Raw genomic sequence first — 20770 nt, 5'->3', positions numbered from 1 at the left:
CTGGAAAAATTGGGACTTTTCCCAGCAAAGTAAGGTAAGTGAAAACAAAGCTCTTTGGTATGTTTGACATACTTATGTGAAAACCTCACTCTACAAAAAGAGAATTTGTTTTACATTTCTTCAGCAAAAACTTTTCTTGTAGATTTTTTCCTTTTGGAATTATTTAAAAAACTTCTTACATTTAATTTTCCCCCCAGAATTTCAACACATTTGTAGAAGCAAATTCCTGTTGTGTACTGTTATGGCAAAGTTGCTTTTTTCTGATCAGTCCAGTTAAATGAGTCCAAAACTAGAGGTTAAACATAATTGGGATTCTATGTGGAAAAGAGAGAATCATTGCACTCTCGAGCCTGTGCCAATGAATTACCATAATTTACACTGTTATAAGTTTGTTTTTATAAATTATTTATATATTTAAACTGTTGAACATGCACATTGTTTGATAAATGCCACTCACAACTCTACAAAAGCATTTGCAATGCCAGTAGGTCCCATTATCCACTGTCCTGTTGGATTTGCCTCTGCTTATTTTGTTTGGGAATGGTTTTTGCTTGAAGGCACACAGTCTATGAAAACAAGCCCTGTCTAAAAGCCAAAGTGTGTGTGTGTGTGTATGTGCGTATATATATTCACTGGAAAAAAACAAAGGTTAAAGTAACATTATATTTGGGTGAAATGTTCAGTAACAATGTAACGTTTCAAACTGTAAAACACACAGAAATTCACTAGTTGTTATCGCAAGTATCTATAACTTGTGCCCTAAGTTAATTACTCATCAATAATTTAATTTCAAATGTTGCAGTGATATAATGATATCATAGAAAATGTCATGTGTGATGTAATATGTGGGGTAATTAACAGTGCATAGTGAGGGTGCAAGTTACAATTGCCTTAGGGCACGAATTTGCAGCATAATGTAAAAAAAAAGAACTGTTTTTGGCCCCGGGGGCTCCCTCTGGGATAGGTTGACCAAATTTTGAGACATAAAAACGGGGACAGGCCAGACATAAAAGTAGGACTAAAGCATTGTCTTACTACTATAGCTGGCCTGTGTCATTGCTTGCATAGCCTTGTAAATATGTGTATATCACGCATATTTGCAAGGCTTCATTTACTTAACATTATCTATCTCAGTACCTCCACTCTGAACCCCCTTGCCCTACTTCCCACCCCATCTTCCTTTTGCTGGGATCATACAGCCACCCTCCTCCTGTGCTGCCTGACAGAAACAGATAAATTACTTACGTTTTTTCAGTCTTCAGAGACACCTGTGAAAGGAGAGCATACCTTTCAGTTCTGCTTTGCAGAATGATGGGGCCTTTGTTGCACAAACTTGGACGTGTATTTAAAATTAAGAAAAGTGTTGGCACACCAGGACAGTCCACTGAAAACCGAGACTGTCTGGGGAAATCCGGGAAGTCTGTTCACCCTTCTCTGGGACCCCACCAGGAGGGCTAGGAGCGCAGGGTATCTTTATCCTGCCCGCAATGGTTTTTTTTTTTCTTAGAACTCAGTGCTGAGTCCAGTGTTCTTAGATGACTGCCACCACTTCCTGGTTGATGTGCTGGTAGCGAGCCAGATCTCTGCTTGAGATCTATCAGGCTCGCGGACCCTCTGCAGCCTGATATATACAAAGATATTTTAACCTTAACGTCTCCAAAACCACTGAAAAGATTTACACTAAACATTAAAAGCACTCTGTCTGGACCAATATCGTGCAATTTGCTAAATTGGGTGTATATCTGTTCAGCAGCTTTGGCTGTAGCACCCATGTAAACTAGTAAAAAAGTAGCACTTTTTTGAAGAGTTTTGTGAAGGTTTTCTGAGATTTATCTAGGATAGCTGTAGCACTGAGCAGTAAGGCTTACGCAAATAAACTAGTTAAAGCATTTAAAGAGCACCAAAACAAATGCAGAAGAAATCAACACAATGCATGAGAAACCCAACACCAATTTATAAACATAGTCTATATTTTTATAGGAATTTAGACACCACAAAGAACAAGATCCACCGGAGGGTTCCAAAGATATAGATTTCACAAGTAATAATAATTCAAAGCATTTTCACTCAACTGAATACAAGCTTTGGCAAATTCTACGAATTTGACACTTAGAAAACATTCCGATGTAAACTGGGGTAAGTGTCAATTTGGTTGGGTAAAAGTACTTGGGGCTACCAACACCAGCATGAAGCTAGTCAGGAGGACCAGCAAGGTCCTTACAAACAGAAGTGCACAGAAGGGCTTTAAGCAGTTCCAGGCACTTTATCTGTGTTGCAATTGATTCCTTTGGAGTGATCCTGATTTAAAGGATGAAGGATGCTGAAGATGCTCTGAGGATGCGATGCTAACGCCAATGGTCTTCCTGCAGGTGCTCCTTGGTCTTCTAAGTTGTTGTGGGGCTCCTGGTTGCAGGGTCGATGTCCCACAAGGTATTCTCTGGTCTGGCCGAAGTCCAGTCACCATTGGACTACCAGTCGCCCAGTGTCGTGTCACAGACCAGTCCTTCCTTGGTTCGATATTCGTCTTCTGAAGGGCCCAGCAACTCTCTAAGAGCATTGCGGGCACCGGAATCCGGTGCAACTCTGCGTTGGGTCTCAATCCTTGGTGCTGCACGGCAGAGTGGTAGTGACTTGAAGACTTTGGGCCTCCAACTTGCCCCTGCTGACTTCTCAGCTGTTGTGTCCCTGTGCTGTGAACAAAAGGGCAGCCAGTTGGCCCTTAAAGTCTCTTGGCTTTACTGGACTCAGGAGACAACTTCTACTTGAGCAGGACAAGGCAGGACAGTCTCTTCCTTCGCTAGCCACCAGGTGCAACAGGTGCAGTCTTCTTCTGTGTAGCCTCTCTCTGCTGGTCTCTTGAAGAAGCAGGGTAGTCCTTATTTGGTCTTTATTCCAGGTCAGTTTAGATCTGAGTTCTTGGTGCCAGGGGTGCCCTATTTATTTTCAGAAAATGTCCTCAAGGTAGGATGCGGTTGGTAGGCAGCGGGATAACAAGTTCCCTCCCTCCTAATGACCACTTCCTGGGTACATCATTCTGCCACTCCCAACATGACAAGACCCCTCTCTTGACATGCTGAGCTCCCTAGGCCACCCCCAGAGGTGTGGCTACCAAGTAGCTACACACACCTGGAAAAATCAGTTTGACAACTGGCTTCTTCTCTCCTGTCCCCAGTGTGAGCATGTCTGTGTAAATAATAGAGTGCCCCTCTCCTGAGTGATACCCATTTGCCCTTCAAAGGTGGCTTTTTCCGTTGAAGCTCGCCTTTTGGACCAACGCCCATGTGGTTTCCTGCAGGAGGCATGTAACGCCTCTCGCCCCTATTTTGTTCTTTTCTTGGGAGTCATTAGCATGTCTCCTTTATATTATGGTGCTGCGCACTGACCTACTTTCCATATGAGATGTACACCAGATTTCCTTTTTTCAAATACTGTCATGGGTTCTAAGGTTGTGGCGAAATAATCTTTGCTAAAATTGTAGTAGCCTCTCTCAATAAAGATCAGGAAACCGTTGTGTATAGAAGAGGTTTATGCTGTAGCACCTGAACCCTTGGCAGCGTCAGGGTAACTGCCAACACCATGATAAACAAGCATTGGCATTGCCAATAGGTCTCGCTTTTGGGCCCTTATAAGTAGTTATGCAGCATAATTTCCTTGTTGCAACAACATAAAATGTCGCATGCATAAACACTTAGATGGTCCCAAAAGCGAGCCCTATTGGCTATTTGCAATGCAATAAGTCTTGCATTTAGGCAACTTTAAGCTGTTGGCATAGTAAATGACAATGCCTTTTCAATTTATTGTAAAAGTAAATTTTTTTGAAAGTTATTGTCATTTACAATGCCATTATGTTCAATTTAAGTAAATGGGAGACCTATAGCATTGCAAATGATTGTTATTTATGATGTGTAGCCTGGCGTTGCGTGTGTGAGTGGCGTTGCGTGTGTGAGTGAGTGGCGTTGCGTGTGTGAGTGGCGTTGCGTGCGTGAGTGGCGTTGCGTGCGTGAGTGGCGTTGCGTGCGTGAGTGGCGTTACGTGCGTGAGTGGCCTTGCGTGCGTGAGTGGCGTTGCGTGCGTGAGCGGCGTTGCGTGCGTGAGCGGCGTTGCGTGGGTGAGTGGCATTGCGTGGGTGAGTGGCGTTGCGTGGGTGAGTGGCGTTGCGTGGGTGAGTGGCGTTGCGTGGGTGAGTGGGGTTGCGTGGATGAGTTGCGTTGCGTGTGTGAGTGGTGTTGCTTGGGTGAGTGGCGTTGCGTGGGTGAGTGTGGTGTTGCGTGGATGATAGTGGGCTTGCGTGGGTGTGAGTGGCGTTGCGTGTCTGTAAGTGTTTGCTGTGTGGGTGAAAGTGGCACAGAGCCTTTGATGTGGCCTGGCGCAGGAGAAATGCTGCTGCTGCTAATTAAATACAAGAGCGGCCGGGAAGCGGCCGGGAAACACAAGTACGGCCGGCCACATAATTAGGGGAGGAGAAGCCGCACAGCACACGCTGGGAGAAGCCCTTTGATGTGCTGTGCGGCCGCTATGCGCGCTCTGTGCTGGGGGAGGGCCATTAGCCTGAACTCGCGGCAAGATCAAACGAAGGGTGGGAGGGACATTGAGGAACAGATGGCCATGAAAGTGTATGGGCCAAAAGCGCGTGCCTGTGGCCACGTGCACTCGAAGAAAACGCCACGGAAAAATGCGGTGGTTTGACAATCAGTTCGAGCACTTGAATTCTCGCCATTTCCCATTCCTTCGGAATGGTAAAGGACGAGACCTAAAAACCATGATAAAAAACCTCCCCAAACATTCTAAATTATGTACCAGAATGTTGATATGTCATGGTATGACATATCATGACATCACCACACCCTGGTACCAGATACTAGGAACTTACAAGTAAGTCGGGTTATGCCAACTGAGGACAATCCAATTTAACAAACACCATTTTAAGGGCCAGAGCACATGCAGTCCTGTTTAGCAGGGCTCAGGGCATTTCAGAGTCATTACACGAGTGCCTAGTAGTCAAAATGGGGGCTAAAAGTATATGTGTGAGGGGGTAAACCATAAACATGCAAAACACACACGCTATAGTTAAGGCAGCTGTTCCATAGGAATAGCTTTTTTTGTGTTGCTAATAACTTTGGCACTATTTGACGAATCTCCACGAAACTGTCCAAAAGGTGCCACTCTTTGACCAGTTTGTGCATGGAAAGGTTCGTAGTGATCCACCAAATGGGGGCTGAGAAAAAGGGGTCCTAAAAAATGCAAAATCTGAATGCATTTTCCATAGATTTCTTCAAGATGGGCTACAGCAAAAACTGCTGAACATAATTACACTAAATATAGGAGTAAGCATGATCTTGGCCCTCCGATTGTGCTTTTGGTGATTTGATGTAAATCTTTTCAGTAGTTTTAGGGATCTTTATTTCCCTTGGGCCATCTCTCTCCCACAGAAGGCTCCTGTGGGGTCGGAAAAAACCCATCAAAAAACAAAATGGCGTCCTGGACACATTTACGGTGATTATTCCCTGGGGGGCTCATCCTGGGGGCTGTATTCATAAAGAGGCCCAGGGGAGCCAACTCCCGGGACCAACATTTGTTTGTGGGAAAGGGGGCTGGATGGCCCCCTACCTGAGCCTCTAGAGGCCGAAATTAGTTTATGTGGGGAGGGGGGTGGTGCAACCACCATGCCCGAACCTCTAAAGGCCCTGGGAAGCCCACACCTGGGGTCAAAATGTAAAAAACTGAGAGGGGGACCAGACAGCACCTCTCCCCTTTATTTAAATAAGTGACTCTGGGGGATGGGGTCCCAAAGGCTCATGGTGGGAGTCCTTGTGGGCCCCCTCCCCTTTCATCTTTGTAGGTGCCCTGATGGAAGGGGTACCCAGGCCCTAGCAAGGCTCGAGGAGAGGGGCTCTGGGGCCCCCTTCCCTTCAAGTAAAAAAACGGCCCTGGGTATGGGGTCCTCGGGGCCTAATAAGGCTCAAGGAAAGGGCCTTGTGGCCTCCCCCTCTTTCATTAAATAAAAAGGCAATGAGGGGTGAGGTCCACAAGGCCTGATATGGCTCTGAGAGTGGAATATATATATATATTCACTGAAAAAAACTAATATAGTAAGGTGTGATGATAAAAAAACGTAGAAATTTACTGAGAAATAAAATGTGAATGTCAGTGACAATATTAACGTTTTGAACTAAAAAAAAAAAACATGCAGAAATGCACCAATTCTAGTTAGCCAAGCTAACTATAACTTGCACTCCTGCTATGCACTGCCTATGACTTGCCATGTTACATCACTCATGACATATTCTATGACATCATTTATGACATCATTGATTACTTCATCCAAGCTTCTTTTGCACACATTGTTCTATAAATTAGTGTGGCATTAAAGGCCTGTATGTAAGAACAAAATAGCTCAGAATAATATGAAGCATCATTAATACCATCACAGATAAAACTCCCTTGGGTGTAGCACGCATGGGTTATGTGCAACATTGACCTTATACCATACACTTCACGGGCAGCCTAGTTTACAATAATAATCTATAGAGATAGCGCAAACCGTGAAACTCATGAGAAATACACCCAAAAATATTTTAAAGTATCTACTAAGAACAGGATACAGTCTATGCAAACCATGTCCAAAGAGACACTATTCGCTTTAAATAACCATGGTATGAAGGTGCTAATGGTCATACTACCTGCAGCATTCATATTGTGCTGTAAACCATACAGATACACCATCTTCTAAAGCTAAACAAGCACAAGTACATAGGTTAGTACCTCGTGCACACAATATTCTATGTTAAGTAGAAATTGTCATGCTGATCCAATTCTGTCTAATAACTCTTAGTATCTGTTGGAAATGGGATCCCCGGCTGGCCAGGGCTTTCGCCAAAGTCAGTCAGAGACCACCACACCCAGGTCAGGGCAAGGGAGTTACACGCCAAGATAACCCCTACTCACCCTCTAGGTAACGTGGCGCGAGCAGCAAGGCTAAACTTGGAGGCGATGTAAGTTAAGTATTTGCGCACGCACCCCAGCAACAACTCCCAGGGCCCACCACAAAGGAAACTCCACACAAGGTTATATAAAAATAGCCTTTGTATTACACCAAAACACATTAGATAAAACACACACTTTACAATGTGCCAGAGGCACGGGCAGAATTTACAAGGGATTATTTACAAGACAGGGCCACCTGGGCCACTGTCAGGAATCAGAAGTAGCACTTTCAGAAATAGCACTTAGTACATAGAATATAGCACAAAATAGCACACAACCAGTAATCACTGGTAACCAGGACCTCACTACCACCACCTGTACTAGGGAGAAAACAACCACCTACACATCACAATACCTGTGGGGGTGGAAGCACATAACACATGATGCAATGCATAACATTCATTCAGATGTGTAAGGGAGGAAAACACATGATGCATCACAATACATTCAGAGGTGTAAAATCAATAACAATTGCGCCAAACTCACAAGTCACCACCTGTGACTGTCCCTAGGCCAACTGGCCTCTCTGGGGCTAGGACGCCCTGTGTCCAATGTCATGGGGGGCCTAAACGGAGCAGTTGCCCACAAAGTGCTGGGCAACTGGGTAGCACAATGATGGGGCCAACACGATGGGGGAGCCGCACAGGCTGTGCAGAATAACTGTCCCCTTGGGGCCTCGCTGGGCTCTAAATAAGCAACTGGCCCATGAGCCTCTCTGGGCTCTTAAACAACAATGGGGGGCTCAAGAGCCTCTCTGGGCCCTTCACAACAACTTTGGCGCCTGGAGCCTCTCTCCGGGCCCTAAGAAATAAATGTGGCCCTCCAGAGCCTCACTGGGCTCTAAACACGAAATGCTGCCTTGGTGGAGCCCCTCACAGGGGACTCAACTTTGCAAATGCCCCCTGAGCCTCCTCTGGGCTCGCAACAACAATGGAGCCTAGGAGTCTTGGAGCTCCTAATCACTGATGCGGGCGGTGGAGTTCCTCTCGGGGAACTCTGGAACCAAGCAGGGGTCGCCTTGAGCCTCTCTCGGCTCCTCACCACGTGGGGCACTTGGAGCTCAGCACTTCAGCCCCACCGGGCTCTGATGAAGGTCCGGGGGCTCCTCTCTGTGGAGCGGCCCCTCCCTCAACGGGGGCCGCTCGCAGGACAACACGGAACCCGCCCCTGCACTCACCGGCTGTCTGGGCTGCAGGGCGGCTCCTCTTGCGCTGCTCCTTGGTTTCCCTCCTCCTCGCTGGGCTCCGGGGCTCTCCCTCGTCCTCGGGAGCCCCGGGGGCGGGACGCAGGCTACAAGGCGGGACTTCCGGTCGGCCTTTCCTGGGCCGCGCTGGGGTTGGTCGGACCCCCAAACACTTCCGGGCGGCTCGCTTCTTAGGCAGGCAGGCGGGCTCCCATGATCCGAGGAGTGGGCTCCCTCGTGATCCAAATAAACCACGGACCTGGGCAATGCCGGGTGGGCACCGGCCTCCTAATCAATTATAAAGCGAGGTAGGCACTCGCTAGGCAGGCAAAGCGCTCCTCAGCGCTTAACAGGCAATTTACAGCGCTCCCTGCGCTAGGCGGACAATCACAGCGCTCCAAGCGCTATAATCAAAAACAAAGCGCTTCCAAGCGCTAGAGGGCATAAAGCGCGCTCCTAGCGCTACAAACAGGATAAAGCGCTCCCAGGTGCCCTCAGCAAGCAGGGCAGAGTGCCAGCAAGTCCCTGGGCAGGCAGGGGGGCAAGGCTGGGCCCAGAGCCAGCTCACTGGGTCTCCAGGCAGGGAGACACCCCAAGTGGCGGTCCTCTGGCCCCAGCAGCAGCAACAGCCCCCTCAGGATCCTGGAAGAGAACAAAACTGTGGGGACACAGCCCCATTTTTATACAGCATTTCCCTTTGTCTGAAGGTGCAGAGTGGGGGCGGAACCAGTCGCAGCTGGTTCTTGAGTACTCTGTTTACCTCAGCCACCCTCTCTATTCACTGGCAGGGCTTGGGTCATTAGACACACCACAGGGGGGCGGAGCCAGCATTGTGTGGGGAAAACCCAGCCCATCCAGGACACAGGTACACTCCTCCCACACATCACTCATGCTAATCTCCCACTCACCACCGGGCAGACCCACCCAGACTTCCTGGAGCCTGGCATGCCAGCCAGCTCCAGCCAATCACACGCCAGCACCCTCACAGCACACGTACAGCCATGTCTAGAAATGATACTTCCCCACTAGACACATACAAGCCACACATACCGTTGCGCAGCATTCATTCTCACGAGTTCACACATACCAGACTCAAGCCTGTATACCCCACGCATCAGGAACTACCAGGGACACATACATTCCCCATGCATTCCTATGGGCGGGCAGGCCTAGCTCAGCACATGCACTCAGAGTGCGCACGCACTTTCCACTAGGACACAGTGAAAGTGCGCAGAATCCCAAAAATCAACATTGCCAGGTCACCATTTAAAGCAAAAAGTCTAGGGGTGAACCTGCCCTAAGGGCCAAGTCCAACACAACCCCCTTCCAGCCAAAACGCAGGGGAGAACAATCACCACCGTGATGGACTTCCCTGCTTGGGGCGATAGAACACGGACGCGGGCCCGCAACTGCAGGGACACCCTCCTGTTCTACGCCACGGTGAACCCATGGGATTCCATCTCAAACCACTGTCTGGACCAACTGGGCTACCCCACTGGTACTCCCAAGCTGTCCGCGGCCAGGACCAGGCCCTGGGCCACCCAGGTGCCACTGGTCCATGCCAATTCGCAGAGCGGGGGGTAGTAACCCCTGGCACATAGGAGCCATTTTCCACTCTTCCTGTCTGCAAGACAGGACTAGACTGCCACTGGTTCTCCAGCCTAGGGTCTACAACCTCAGGCGGACCAGGAGTCTCAGGGAAGGCTCTCCTCCCCTTACCTCTTCTTCTAGGGTTCCTCCTCCGGCGAGGGGTACACCTAGAACGCCATTCCAACCCAGGGCTTATCCACTCAGGTTGCACCGGGGTCAGAGGTGGGCTCTCCCACCCTCTGCACCCCCTTCCAGAGGTCTGCCCTCTCCCACCTGGAGAAGTTCCTCTGGAAGAAGAACCGGTCAGGACACTGGTTACAGTCGTCCTACCCTTCAGGTCAGGCTGATCCTGAACCTGGCCTTCCAACCTTTGGTCTAAAACCTTCGGTGGAACAATTGCCTGGCACTCCAGGACTTCTGGGGACTCACACACAATCCCCCTGAGGCTGACACATGGCCCATGTGTCGTGTGACTGTCTGTCTGGCGCAGATCTCCCTGTCCACCTGACAGTGCGCGAAGATCCCCCAGACCAGAAGTGGTGTCACCATGGTCACTACACGGGAACCTAGCCCAACTGGGTAGTCCCTGACCCACTGGTCCAGCCACTGGGGAACTCCCCCAATCACTCCTCACTCTGGACTCCTGTACCCTCCCTACCGGAGCGGTACTGCCAGACTCTAGAACCACAGGAGCTCTGGTTACAGACGCTCCAGGTCCTCTACTCACTAGGAGATCTTCCTCAAATGGACTAACAGGACAGCCTAGGTCCCCAACCTGGTGTTCCCTCAAGAAACCATCCAAGTCCTGAGGCAGGGCTTCGGGCGTCTGGGGAACCTCGGTCTCCCCCTCACTCCTGCTCCACTGAGCCAGGCAGTGAGCCCCTACACCCTCCTCGCTATCCTGGGACCTAGCTGGGCTACACTGAGCCTCCTCCACCACGCTGGGCTGGAGGATACCTGAACCACTACTTTTGGAGTCACTCACTAGGGACTCTAGAGAACCTCTGGCCCTCTCCCAGCGGTCTGCTTCCGCGGCAAGCTGCTCTGAACAAGGAGACCCATAATCCAACAGATGTTGGCGCAACTCTGGACAACAAACACTGAGCAACTGCTCTTTGATAATCATTCCGTGCAATACATCAAAATCATCTTCCGTGCGAACTTGCACCCAATCAATCAGTGTCGCATTACATTCATCCTCAAACTCTTCCCAAGACTGGTGAGACAGTCTCCTAAGGTTCCTGAACTTCAACCGATACTCCTCTTCTCGGGAAACAGGTACCATGCTGGGGGAACTGGGACTGGGATTTCCTACACTGAAATCTAAATAGCTGCCACCACTGGACTCAACCCTCCCTGGGGGATCCAGAAACTCAACACTGCGCGCAGGGGATAGTCTACCCTCCAGAGCTACTTTGCCTCTGGTGGCGGCCCTCTCAGCCTCCTCTATCCTTTCCTGCGCTAAGACTCTCTCGGTCTCTAGCTGTTGCTTTCTAACGCCCAGCTGTGCCATAGCCTGGGCATGCTCCAACCTGAGCTTTTCTAAAGCCAGCTGGTGCTCCCTTTCTCTCCTCCTATCTTCCAGCTCCTCTGGGGACAGGAAAAGGGATGAGGCGCTGCCTCCTACGCTGGACCCAGCAAGGGACTCCCTATCTATGGGGTCCTCACTATCTGCTGGCGTCCCTGTGCTATAATTTTCTTCCTCCTCCTCAGACTCTTCAGGGCTCCCCTCTGACCCACCACCCTCATGGTGTGAGACCCGGGCCCTCTCCTCACTGTGCTCACGCTCCCAGTCCTCCTTCTGCCATTGGATCAGGTTACCCCTAAGTTGGGACTGGGTGTCTGACTCATTCACTGCAATGTCTCTCTCTTCGCAAAACTCTCTCAGTTCATGCAAAAACAGACCCCAGACATTAAAAGCAGACTCCATCTTGGCAGGATGATCACAGACACGTGCAACACAGGGGACTTAACAATCTGAAGTAAGAGTACACAATTCCAAAACTTCAACAATCTCCTTATCAAAGAGAACTCATACTCATGCGTCCAGGAAAACACACCATTCATCCACACACACCCTCCCTTCGGATCGGTAAGGCAGTTTCTACCACCCCTGACTTCTCAACCTGACCAAAAGCGACACAGGTACCAAACTCTGGAAGCAGGGCGGGGGACAAATGTACTGAACACAATCAAATGACACTCTTCAGGAGAAGAAACAATGGAATTTCAAAAACAATCCCCTAAAATGTGGTCATCTAAAATGCAGAGTTTTGTGGTGCAGCCAGCTGCTACTAAGGTACAAGGCAAACACAAATCCTTATCCTCACCGCTTGCCGCCAATGTTGGCAATGGGATCCCCGGCTGGCCAGGGCTTTCGCCAAAGTCAGTCAGAGACCACCACACCCAGGTCAGGGCAAGGGAGTTACACGCCAAGATAACCCCTACTCACCCTCTAGGTAACGTGGCGCGAGCAGCAAGGCTAAACTTGGAGGCGATGTAAGTTAAGTATTTGCGCACGCACCCCAGCAACAACTCCCAGGGCCTACCACAAAGGAAACTCCACACAAGGTTATATAAAAATAGCCTTTGTATTACACCAAAACACATTAGATAAAACACACACTTTACAATGTGCCAGAGGCACGGGCAGAATTTACAAGGGATTATTTACAAGACAGGGCCACCTGGGCCACTGTCAGGAATCAGAAGTAGCACTTTCAGAAATAGCACTTAGTACATAGAATATAGCACAAAATAGCACACAACCAGTAATCACTGGTAACCAGGACCTCACTAGCACCACCTGTACTAGGGAGAAAACAACCACCTACACATCACAATACCTGTGGGGGTGGAAGCACATAACACATGATGCAATGCATAACATTCATTCAGAGGTGTAAGGGAGGAAAACACATGATGCATCACAATACATTCAGAGGTGTAAAATCAATAACAATTGCGCCAAACTCACAAGTCACCACCTGTGACTGTCCCTAGGCCAACTGGCCTCTCTGGGGCTAGGACGCCCTGTGTCCAATGTCAGGGGGGGCCTAAACGGAGCAGTTGCCCACAAAGTGCTGGGCAACTGGGTAGCACAATGATGGGGCCAACACGATGGGGGAGCCGCACAGGCTGTGCAGAATAACTGTCCCCTTGGGGCCTCGCTGGGCTCTAAATAAGCAACTGGCCCATGAGCCTCTCTGGGCTCTTAAACAACAATGGGGGGCTCAAGAGCCTCTCTGGGCCCTTCACAACAACTTTTGCGCCTGGAGCCTCTCTCCGGGCCCTAAGAAATAAATGTGGCCCTCCAGAGCCTCACTGGGCTCTAAACACGAAATGCTGTCTTGGTGGAGCCCCTCACGGGGGACTCAACTTTGCAAATGCCCCCTGAGCCTCCTCTGGGCTCGCAACAACAATGGAGCCTAGGAGTCTTGGAGCTCCTAATCACTGATGCGGGCGGTGGAGTTCCTCTCGGGGAACTCTGGAACCAAGCAGGGGTCGCCTTGAGCCTCTCTCGGCTCCTCACCACATGGGGCACTTGGAGCTCAGCACTTCAGCCCCACCGGGCTCTGATGAAGGTCCGGGGGCTCCTCTCTGTGGAGCGGCCCCTCCCTCAACGGGGGCCGCTCGCAGGACAACACGGAACCCGCCCCTGCACTCACCGGCTGTCCTCGGGAGCCCCGGGGGCGGGACGCAGGCTACAAGGCGGGACTTCCGGTCGGCCTTTCCTGGGCCGCGCTGGGGTTGGTCGGACCCCCAAACACTTCCGGGTCGCCGCGGGCAGCGCGGCGGCTCGCTTCTTAGGCAGGCAGGCGGGCTCCCATGATCCGAGGAGTGGGCTCCCTCGTGATCCAAATAAACCACGGACCTGGGCAATGCCGGGTGGGCACCGGCCTCCTAATCAATTATAAAGCGAGGTAGGCACTCGCTAGGCAGGCAAAGCGCTCCTCAGCGCTTAACAGGCAATTTACAGCGCTCCCTGCGCTAGGCGGACAATCACAGCGCTCCAAGCGCTATAATCAAAAACAAAGCGCTTCCAAGCGCTAGAGGGCATAAAGCGCGCTCCTAGCGCTACAAACAGGATAAAGCGCTCCCAGGTGCCCTCAGCAAGCAGGGCAGAGTGCTAGCAAGTCCCTGGGCAGGCAGGGGGGCAAGGCTGGGCCCAGAGCCAGCTCACTGGGTCTCCAGGCAGGGAGACACCCCAAGTGGCGGTCCTCTGGCCCCAGCAGCAGCAACAGCCCCCTCAGGATTCTGGAAGAGAACAAAACTGTGGGGACACAGCCCCATTTTTATACAGCATTTCCCTTTGTCTGAAGGTGCAGAGTGGGGGCGGAACCAGTCGCAGCTGGTTCTTGAGTACTCTGTTTACCTCAGCCACCCTCTCTATTCACTGGCAGGGCTTGGGTCATTAGACACACCACAGGGGGGCGGAGCCAGCATTGTGTGGGGGAAAACCCAGCCCATCCAGGACACAGGTACACTCCTCCCACACATCACTCATGCTAATCTCCCACTCACCACCGGGCAGACCCACCCAGACTTCCTGGAGCCTGGCATGCCAGCCAGCTCCAGCCAATCACACGCCAGCACCCTCACAGCACACGTACAGCCATGTCTAGAAATGATACTTCCCCACTAGACACATACAAGCCGCACATACCGTTGCGCAGCATTCATTCTCACGAGTTCACACATACCAGACTCAAGCCTGTACACCCCACGCATCAGGAACTACCAGGGACACATACATTCCCCATGCATTACTATGGGCGGGCAGGCCTAGCTCAGCACATGCACTCAGAGTGCGCACGCACTTTCCACTGGGACACAGTGAAAGTGCGCAGAATCCCAAAAATCAACATTGCCAGGTCACCATTTAAAGCAAAAAGTCTAGGGGTGAACCTGCCCTAAGGGCCAAGTCCAACAGTATCTAATATGTAGAATCTTTGCCCTGTTGGAAACTTTTTCTAAAGAACCAAAAAGCTTGTGTGGTACATACTGGACACAAGTTGCCAACTGTCATCTGCACACAGAGTTACTCATCAGTACAAAGACTTGTAACGTGTCCGGTACCTCTACACATCTATGATGCATTAAAAGCACACCTATTTTGTAAATACTTTCACCCATTACCTGGACACAGACTGTACCAAATTAGTTAGCAAAGTAATATGGTAGCAACCTACCACTATGTAAACTATGAAGCGAACTACCACACTCGTTCGATGGTGTCATTTAAGATGTCATCCTTGATGTCATAAATTATGTCATAGAACAACATGAGTGATGTAATATGTGAGATCATAAGCAGTGCATGGTGGGGTTGCTAGTTATATTTAGGTCTACTAACTGTAACTGTGAATTTCTGTGTTCTTTATTTAGTTTATTACAATTTTGTCACTGACCTATTCACCTAACTAGAACGTTACTTTAACCTTTGTTTTTTCCATTGAATATAGATCTAGTGTAAAAGCTCACATTGCATCAGTAGTTCCTTGCCCTGAATGGGGCTACTTATTGTGTGAATGTGCACATTATACAAGAGAAGAACGGCTTCACTCACAGGCAGGTAAGTAAGCCAGATGCTGAAGTGGAGTGACCCTGTACCCTACGCTATATGCTGTGGCCGGCATCAAAATGTTAATGAAAAGACAACAGACCAATGGATGAAAAGGATTTAGTAAAATCCCATTTAAATATGTATAGTAGACTAAATAAGCATTGCAAAAGACAATAGGTCTAGTGTTGGGTGGCAATCGTTTCACTTTGTCCATGCTAGTTTAGTTATGTTTGTGTAAAACCTGATTGTTGGGGGAGCTTCCCTGGCCTTTATAAAAAATAAAACATTGGCTAAAAACAAAAATATTATTTTGGTCTGAAAAGGCATGCATTGGCATAATAGTTCCTGGCTTTCAATGGAACAACTGTGTGCGGAATTGCTTCTTAGCTAAACGCATAAATAAAGTAAGAATATCCTGGGCAATGAACATAAGTTCTGAATGCACCTCTCAGGATTACATTTTGTCATTTTTTTGTATGTATATTGTCTTGTCTAAGTTAGACACACTTTTGGATATAATTTAAAACTGAAACACAATTGGGACAAAGAGCTATTCCTCAGGTTTGTAACATGTAAAATATATCTTGTTTCTTTGCAGAAGAGAAAGAACTTATCAAAAATGGGAGTTCGAAAAAAATTGATGATTGACAGTAGCATTGTTTGCAATTCGCCAGCACCGCAAGCAGTCCTTGTTCGATCTTTGTCAGAGATTCAAGACTTAAAAACACTTGCATTCTCCATTGACCCATGCCAGTCTTCAACGTCGCTATCCATTGGAGGGACCCAGGCCTTCGCCAAAGATTTAGATGTCCATAGAGTCCACGCTCCTAGTGGATCTGTGAATTTATTGCCAGTAATACAAATTGTTGAACCTTTTCAAGGTGTATCTTTTTCATCGAACACCGAAGCTGATATTATTACAGCACCTGAACCTACATCAGGTCTGGGAACTGCTGATACAGTTGCAGTGAAACAGTTAGACATTGATGTAGAATGGGCCCATGGGGCAACCGAGGGTTCGTTAGTGGTGGCATCTGAGGAGAACCTGGAAGGTTTGCCTGTGTCCTTTGAATGTACAGCCCCTACAGGAGATAATGAGTGCTCTACCTCATTGGTTCTCGAAGAAGCACCTGCAACATACTCAGTGGATGAAATAAACTGGCCTGGGGCACTGATAATTGAAAATGTCTCTATAAATCCATCAGTTGAAACTGATGTGTCTGCATTAACTTCAGCAACGGCTCAGCAGTTACAGCCACACCTTGGAGTAACAGCCCCTGAAGTGTCCCCTGTCCAAGCTGATGCTGTCACTCTTGTCACTGTTCTTCCAGAGACTGTGTTATCTTCTGCTATTTCTGCACCAATCGCCTCTACTCTGCCAATTGTGTCCAACCATGCAAACACATTATCACCTGGCTCTTTTCAGCACACTGGCTCAAAGGTTGCTGCCAGCTTGGAGGAAAGTCAACTGGAAAATTTGGACGAAACGACTGTGCCACTATACCTGGGGAGCAGCGTAACCAATGAGCAGCTTGTTGCCTTAGCCGTGAGCCTCCAGAAGAAAGTGAAATTACTCCAGCAAAGACACCGACGGCATCGCGCCAAAATAAAATCTCTGGAACGCATTGTGGAGGAACTGAAGAAAGAGAACTTGATTTCAGAGGAGAAGCTGAAAATGTTGGAAACGGTACAGTATAGTAAACTCTGAGTTATATGTGATTTCTAATTTTCTAGAACATGTGGATGTATAAATAAGTCATAGAAACGGAGAAATCAGTCTTTGCCTTTTAAAAGTAGTTGCGTTTTTAAAAGAGCTGTATATTGTGTAGTTCTGAACACCTTATGTTAGTCTTTTAGTTAGGAAATCCAAGAATAATTGTTTTGCTTAATCCTCCCAATCACATTTCACATCTCTAAATCCTGGAGCGAAACATGAACAAAACTTCTGCACGGTGCACTTAAGTAGATCAGCATTTCTTTTTAAAGAATTCTGGACCAGATGTTTGACGGCCCCGTTTTGCGATTTCCGAACTGCTAATCCTTGCGATTCGCAATTAGGAAATCGCAAAATGGCATGCATGAAAGTGTGTTGAACACTATCTGCGATTCTAGGGGATCGCAAATTACCTACTTCATGAATATTAATGAGGTAGGTCGCAATTTGCGACCCCCTAGGAATCGCAAAAATCACAGGGATTGCAGACCACCATGTCCGTGATTGCTTTCCAATAAAGCAATCTTTATTTTTTTGTAAAGAAGCCTGTTTTCCCTTAAAGGAAAACGGGCTGCTTTCCATTTAAAAAAAAGGAAACGTTTTCCTTAAATTTTTTGAGAGCAGGCAGTGGTCCATGAGTCCACTGCCTGCTCTTAAAAATGTTTTTACCAACATTCACAAACTGGAAGATGTCCCTGGGGACCCCTACCCTTTTGCGACTGGGTTACCTCCTACTTGAAGTAGATGGTAAAATGCGAATGTTTTGCGACCGCATTTGGGTCGCAAAACATTCATGCATACCGTCAAAATTCGGTATTAGGAAGGGATGCCCTAAACACGCCCCTTCCGAATAACGAATCGCAAACCCGAATTGCGATTCTGTAACATGTTGATCAATCTTCAATGCACCTAAATAATGATGTCATCTTTGAATCTGTGAATTTTCCGGTTATACATTGCCACACTTACTGCCCTTCCTGGACATGGCTTTGGAATACCATAAATTGTTACGGGCATTCGCCACAATTTCCTCAATTGGTTTTCCGAACTCCAAATACAAATCATTCTACACAATTTAATGACTTCAGTTATTGCCACAGAGTTTACTCAATTTTAGAGCATATACGTTATTACCCCAGCGCATTCCAGTAACTCCCCTTCTCTAGGTGCTCCAGGACCCCACTTTCTTCACTAACAGGACAAACAGGGAGAATGGAGCCCATATATAAGAGAAGATTCCCTAAAGAATTAGTGCAAATCAATCATTTACACATCCTTCTTAGAGTAAGTAAACTGTTCCTCGATGAAATAAAAAAGTGTTTTATTCTTCAAATGTTTGTGAAAGCCTTGTGAAAATTGTCGATTTGGTAATAATTGTACAGAATATTCCATAGTCCAGTCAAGTGAAGTCAAAGTAACTTTATTCCGTTCCAAAAAACCCATAAAAGTTTAAGAACAAACATTACAAATTAGAATTTCCATGACCTATTTACAAATCAGCATAAATAACTAATAAAAGAGAAATTCATAAGATTCAATCATTTAAAAAAAGGATATTATCCACAGTACAAAGCACTTAACACCAAAACAAAATATGACTCGTCTTACAATTTCATAGGTATATAAATCGTGTTCATGTTCATCTACTGTGACTCCTAACGTTTCCTAATAGCCATTGCGATTTTAATTTAATTAGAAACCATAGTGCATATATCCGGGGTAGCCACAGAATGCAGATAATTAAAACCCTTGATATAAGAACAGAGCTTAATTTCTCTTAAAAGTGGGGCTAAAAATGTTCCCCTCAGCTCTTTATAAAGGGGCAAAATAGCATGAAGTGCAAAGTGCTCTGGGCTGCCAAATTATCGCAAGGGCAAGGCGTAAGTTTATCAACCCATCCCGATTGTCTCGACAAGGCCACTAAGAAATTCTGAGTATGTAAACGGAATCTAGTTAGATAAAATCGTGTCTGTGCATTTATGGTGAATGTTAGATAAAATTGCTGTTGGGCAAGGAATAAACATGGGAGACCTTTCACTCCGGATTGTGAGCGGCGCATATTTACTCGTGAGTAATGTGCTTCTTTTATAATGGCCTTCGCATTTTTATGGACACTTGCTGGGTTGTCAAAATAATGCCCCAAGCCTATCTTGTGGAGTTTCTCTTACAAATCGGAGCTAAGGGATTGACAATGCTCTATCTAAGTTAATACCATCTTTAATACCCTCCCTTGAGAACATTAACTCCTCAGACAACCAAATGTTTACCCATAAGAGCAAGGGGGCCATGTCTATGCGATCCTCTAGGAATTCCAGCCCCAGCTCACGATGACCGAGGAGTGTAGGGGTACTATTTTGGGTCATCAGTAGCCTTTTTATGAATGTATTCTTCATGACCTGTAGGTGGCAGCTTTTATGGTAACCCCCAAACTCCTGCCCCATATGATGCGACAGACAAACATTTGGCTTTATAAAGTGTAACCAGCTCGTTCACCAGATTATGGTCCAGCTTGCAGGGAAAACGAAAGAGCCCCTCCACAACCCTGCCTGCATGTTGTATTTACCGGCGTATAAGACGACTCGACATATAAGACGACCCCCTACTTTTCTTGATAAAATGTAGGTTTCGTGCTATACTCGCCGTATAAGACTACCCCCACTTCCAACGCTGTCCTGCAGTATTGGCCGCACTGTTGCCTCTGGCTGGCGAGGGGCTGATATCGTGTTGTTCTGTTTCCTACCTCTTACGGTACTTTTTGTTTGCTTTTGATACTTGCACAGTGCCACCATCGCCTACGTAACGTTCGTTCTTGTGTTTGAGTGCCCTCCATTTATTGCCAGTCAGTCACCCTCTTTAGAACAATCTTGCAGTATTGGCCGCACTGTTGCCTCTGGCTGGCGAGGGGCTGATATCGTGTTCTGTTTCCTACCTCTTACGGTACTTTTTGTTTGCTTTTGATACTTCCACAGTGCCACCATCGCCTACGTAACGTTAGTTCTTGTGTTTGAGTGCCCTCCATTTATTGCAATATTATATCGTACCTCTACTTGCACACAAGTCACTTTTTCCTCCTGTAATGCACCATTTCCTACTGAGAAGCGGTCTGACACCTTCGGGTGAGGTCCGCGCTATGTAAAAACGCATGAATACATACCGTAAATTTTGGCACCCGGCGTATAAGACGACCCCGACTTTCCAGAACATTTTAAGGGGTTAAAAAGTCGTCTTATACGCCGGAAAATACGGTAACTAGTGGTTCCCAGTTCATCTTATTATTAAAAATGTTCCCATAATAGTTAAAATTGTTCAATTTATCAATGCTCTTATCCCTTACAGCAAACTTCCTAGTTTTAGTCGTTTTAGGACCACACACCATAGAGTGTGATTTAAAAAAAATGACTTTTAAATAAAGTGCCAACATAAAATCTGTAAAAGCATTGAGTAATTTTTGGAGGCTGTTTGCAGTCAGGGCCATTAGCACAGTGTCATCCGCATACGGAAGTAACGGGACCGGAATGTCCCCAATTCGTAGAAAATCAATTTCCTTGTCTAATAAAAATGCCTCTAGGCCATTGGTGTAAATTAAAAAGAGAAAGGGAGCTAAGAGCACCCCTGCCGAAAGCCATCTGTAGAGACTATAGGCCTGGTATATTCCCCTTCTCCAGTATTGGATCGTTCATAGATTCATATGCTTGAATCCTCTCCGTCGTCATAGTGGGAGTCCCACAGTATA

At 47.5% G+C, this 20770-nt stretch overlaps 1 protein-coding gene across 2 annotated transcripts in view; it reads left to right on the top strand.

Annotated features, from left to right (window-relative positions):
* Window positions 1-20770, top strand: part of LOC144781933 (THAP domain-containing protein 5-like) — a 136666-nt gene that overhangs the window by 61059 nt on the left and 54837 nt on the right. For both annotated transcript variants that reach the window (XM_078661019.1, XM_078661020.1), the window contains exon 3: window positions 15922-17010. In XM_078661019.1, coding sequence (XP_078517145.1) covers window positions 15922-17010 — 1089 coding nt within the window. The remainder of the gene's footprint in view (window positions 1-15921; window positions 17011-20770) is intronic.

The sequence above is a fragment of the Lissotriton helveticus genome, chromosome 9, assembly GCF_964261635.1.
Source record: "Lissotriton helveticus chromosome 9, aLisHel1.1, whole genome shotgun sequence".
Lineage (NCBI taxonomy): Eukaryota > Metazoa > Chordata > Amphibia > Caudata > Salamandridae > Lissotriton > Lissotriton helveticus.
Note: the sequence above shows the minus strand (reverse complement) of the source record. Positions and strands in the feature narration are given on the sequence as shown.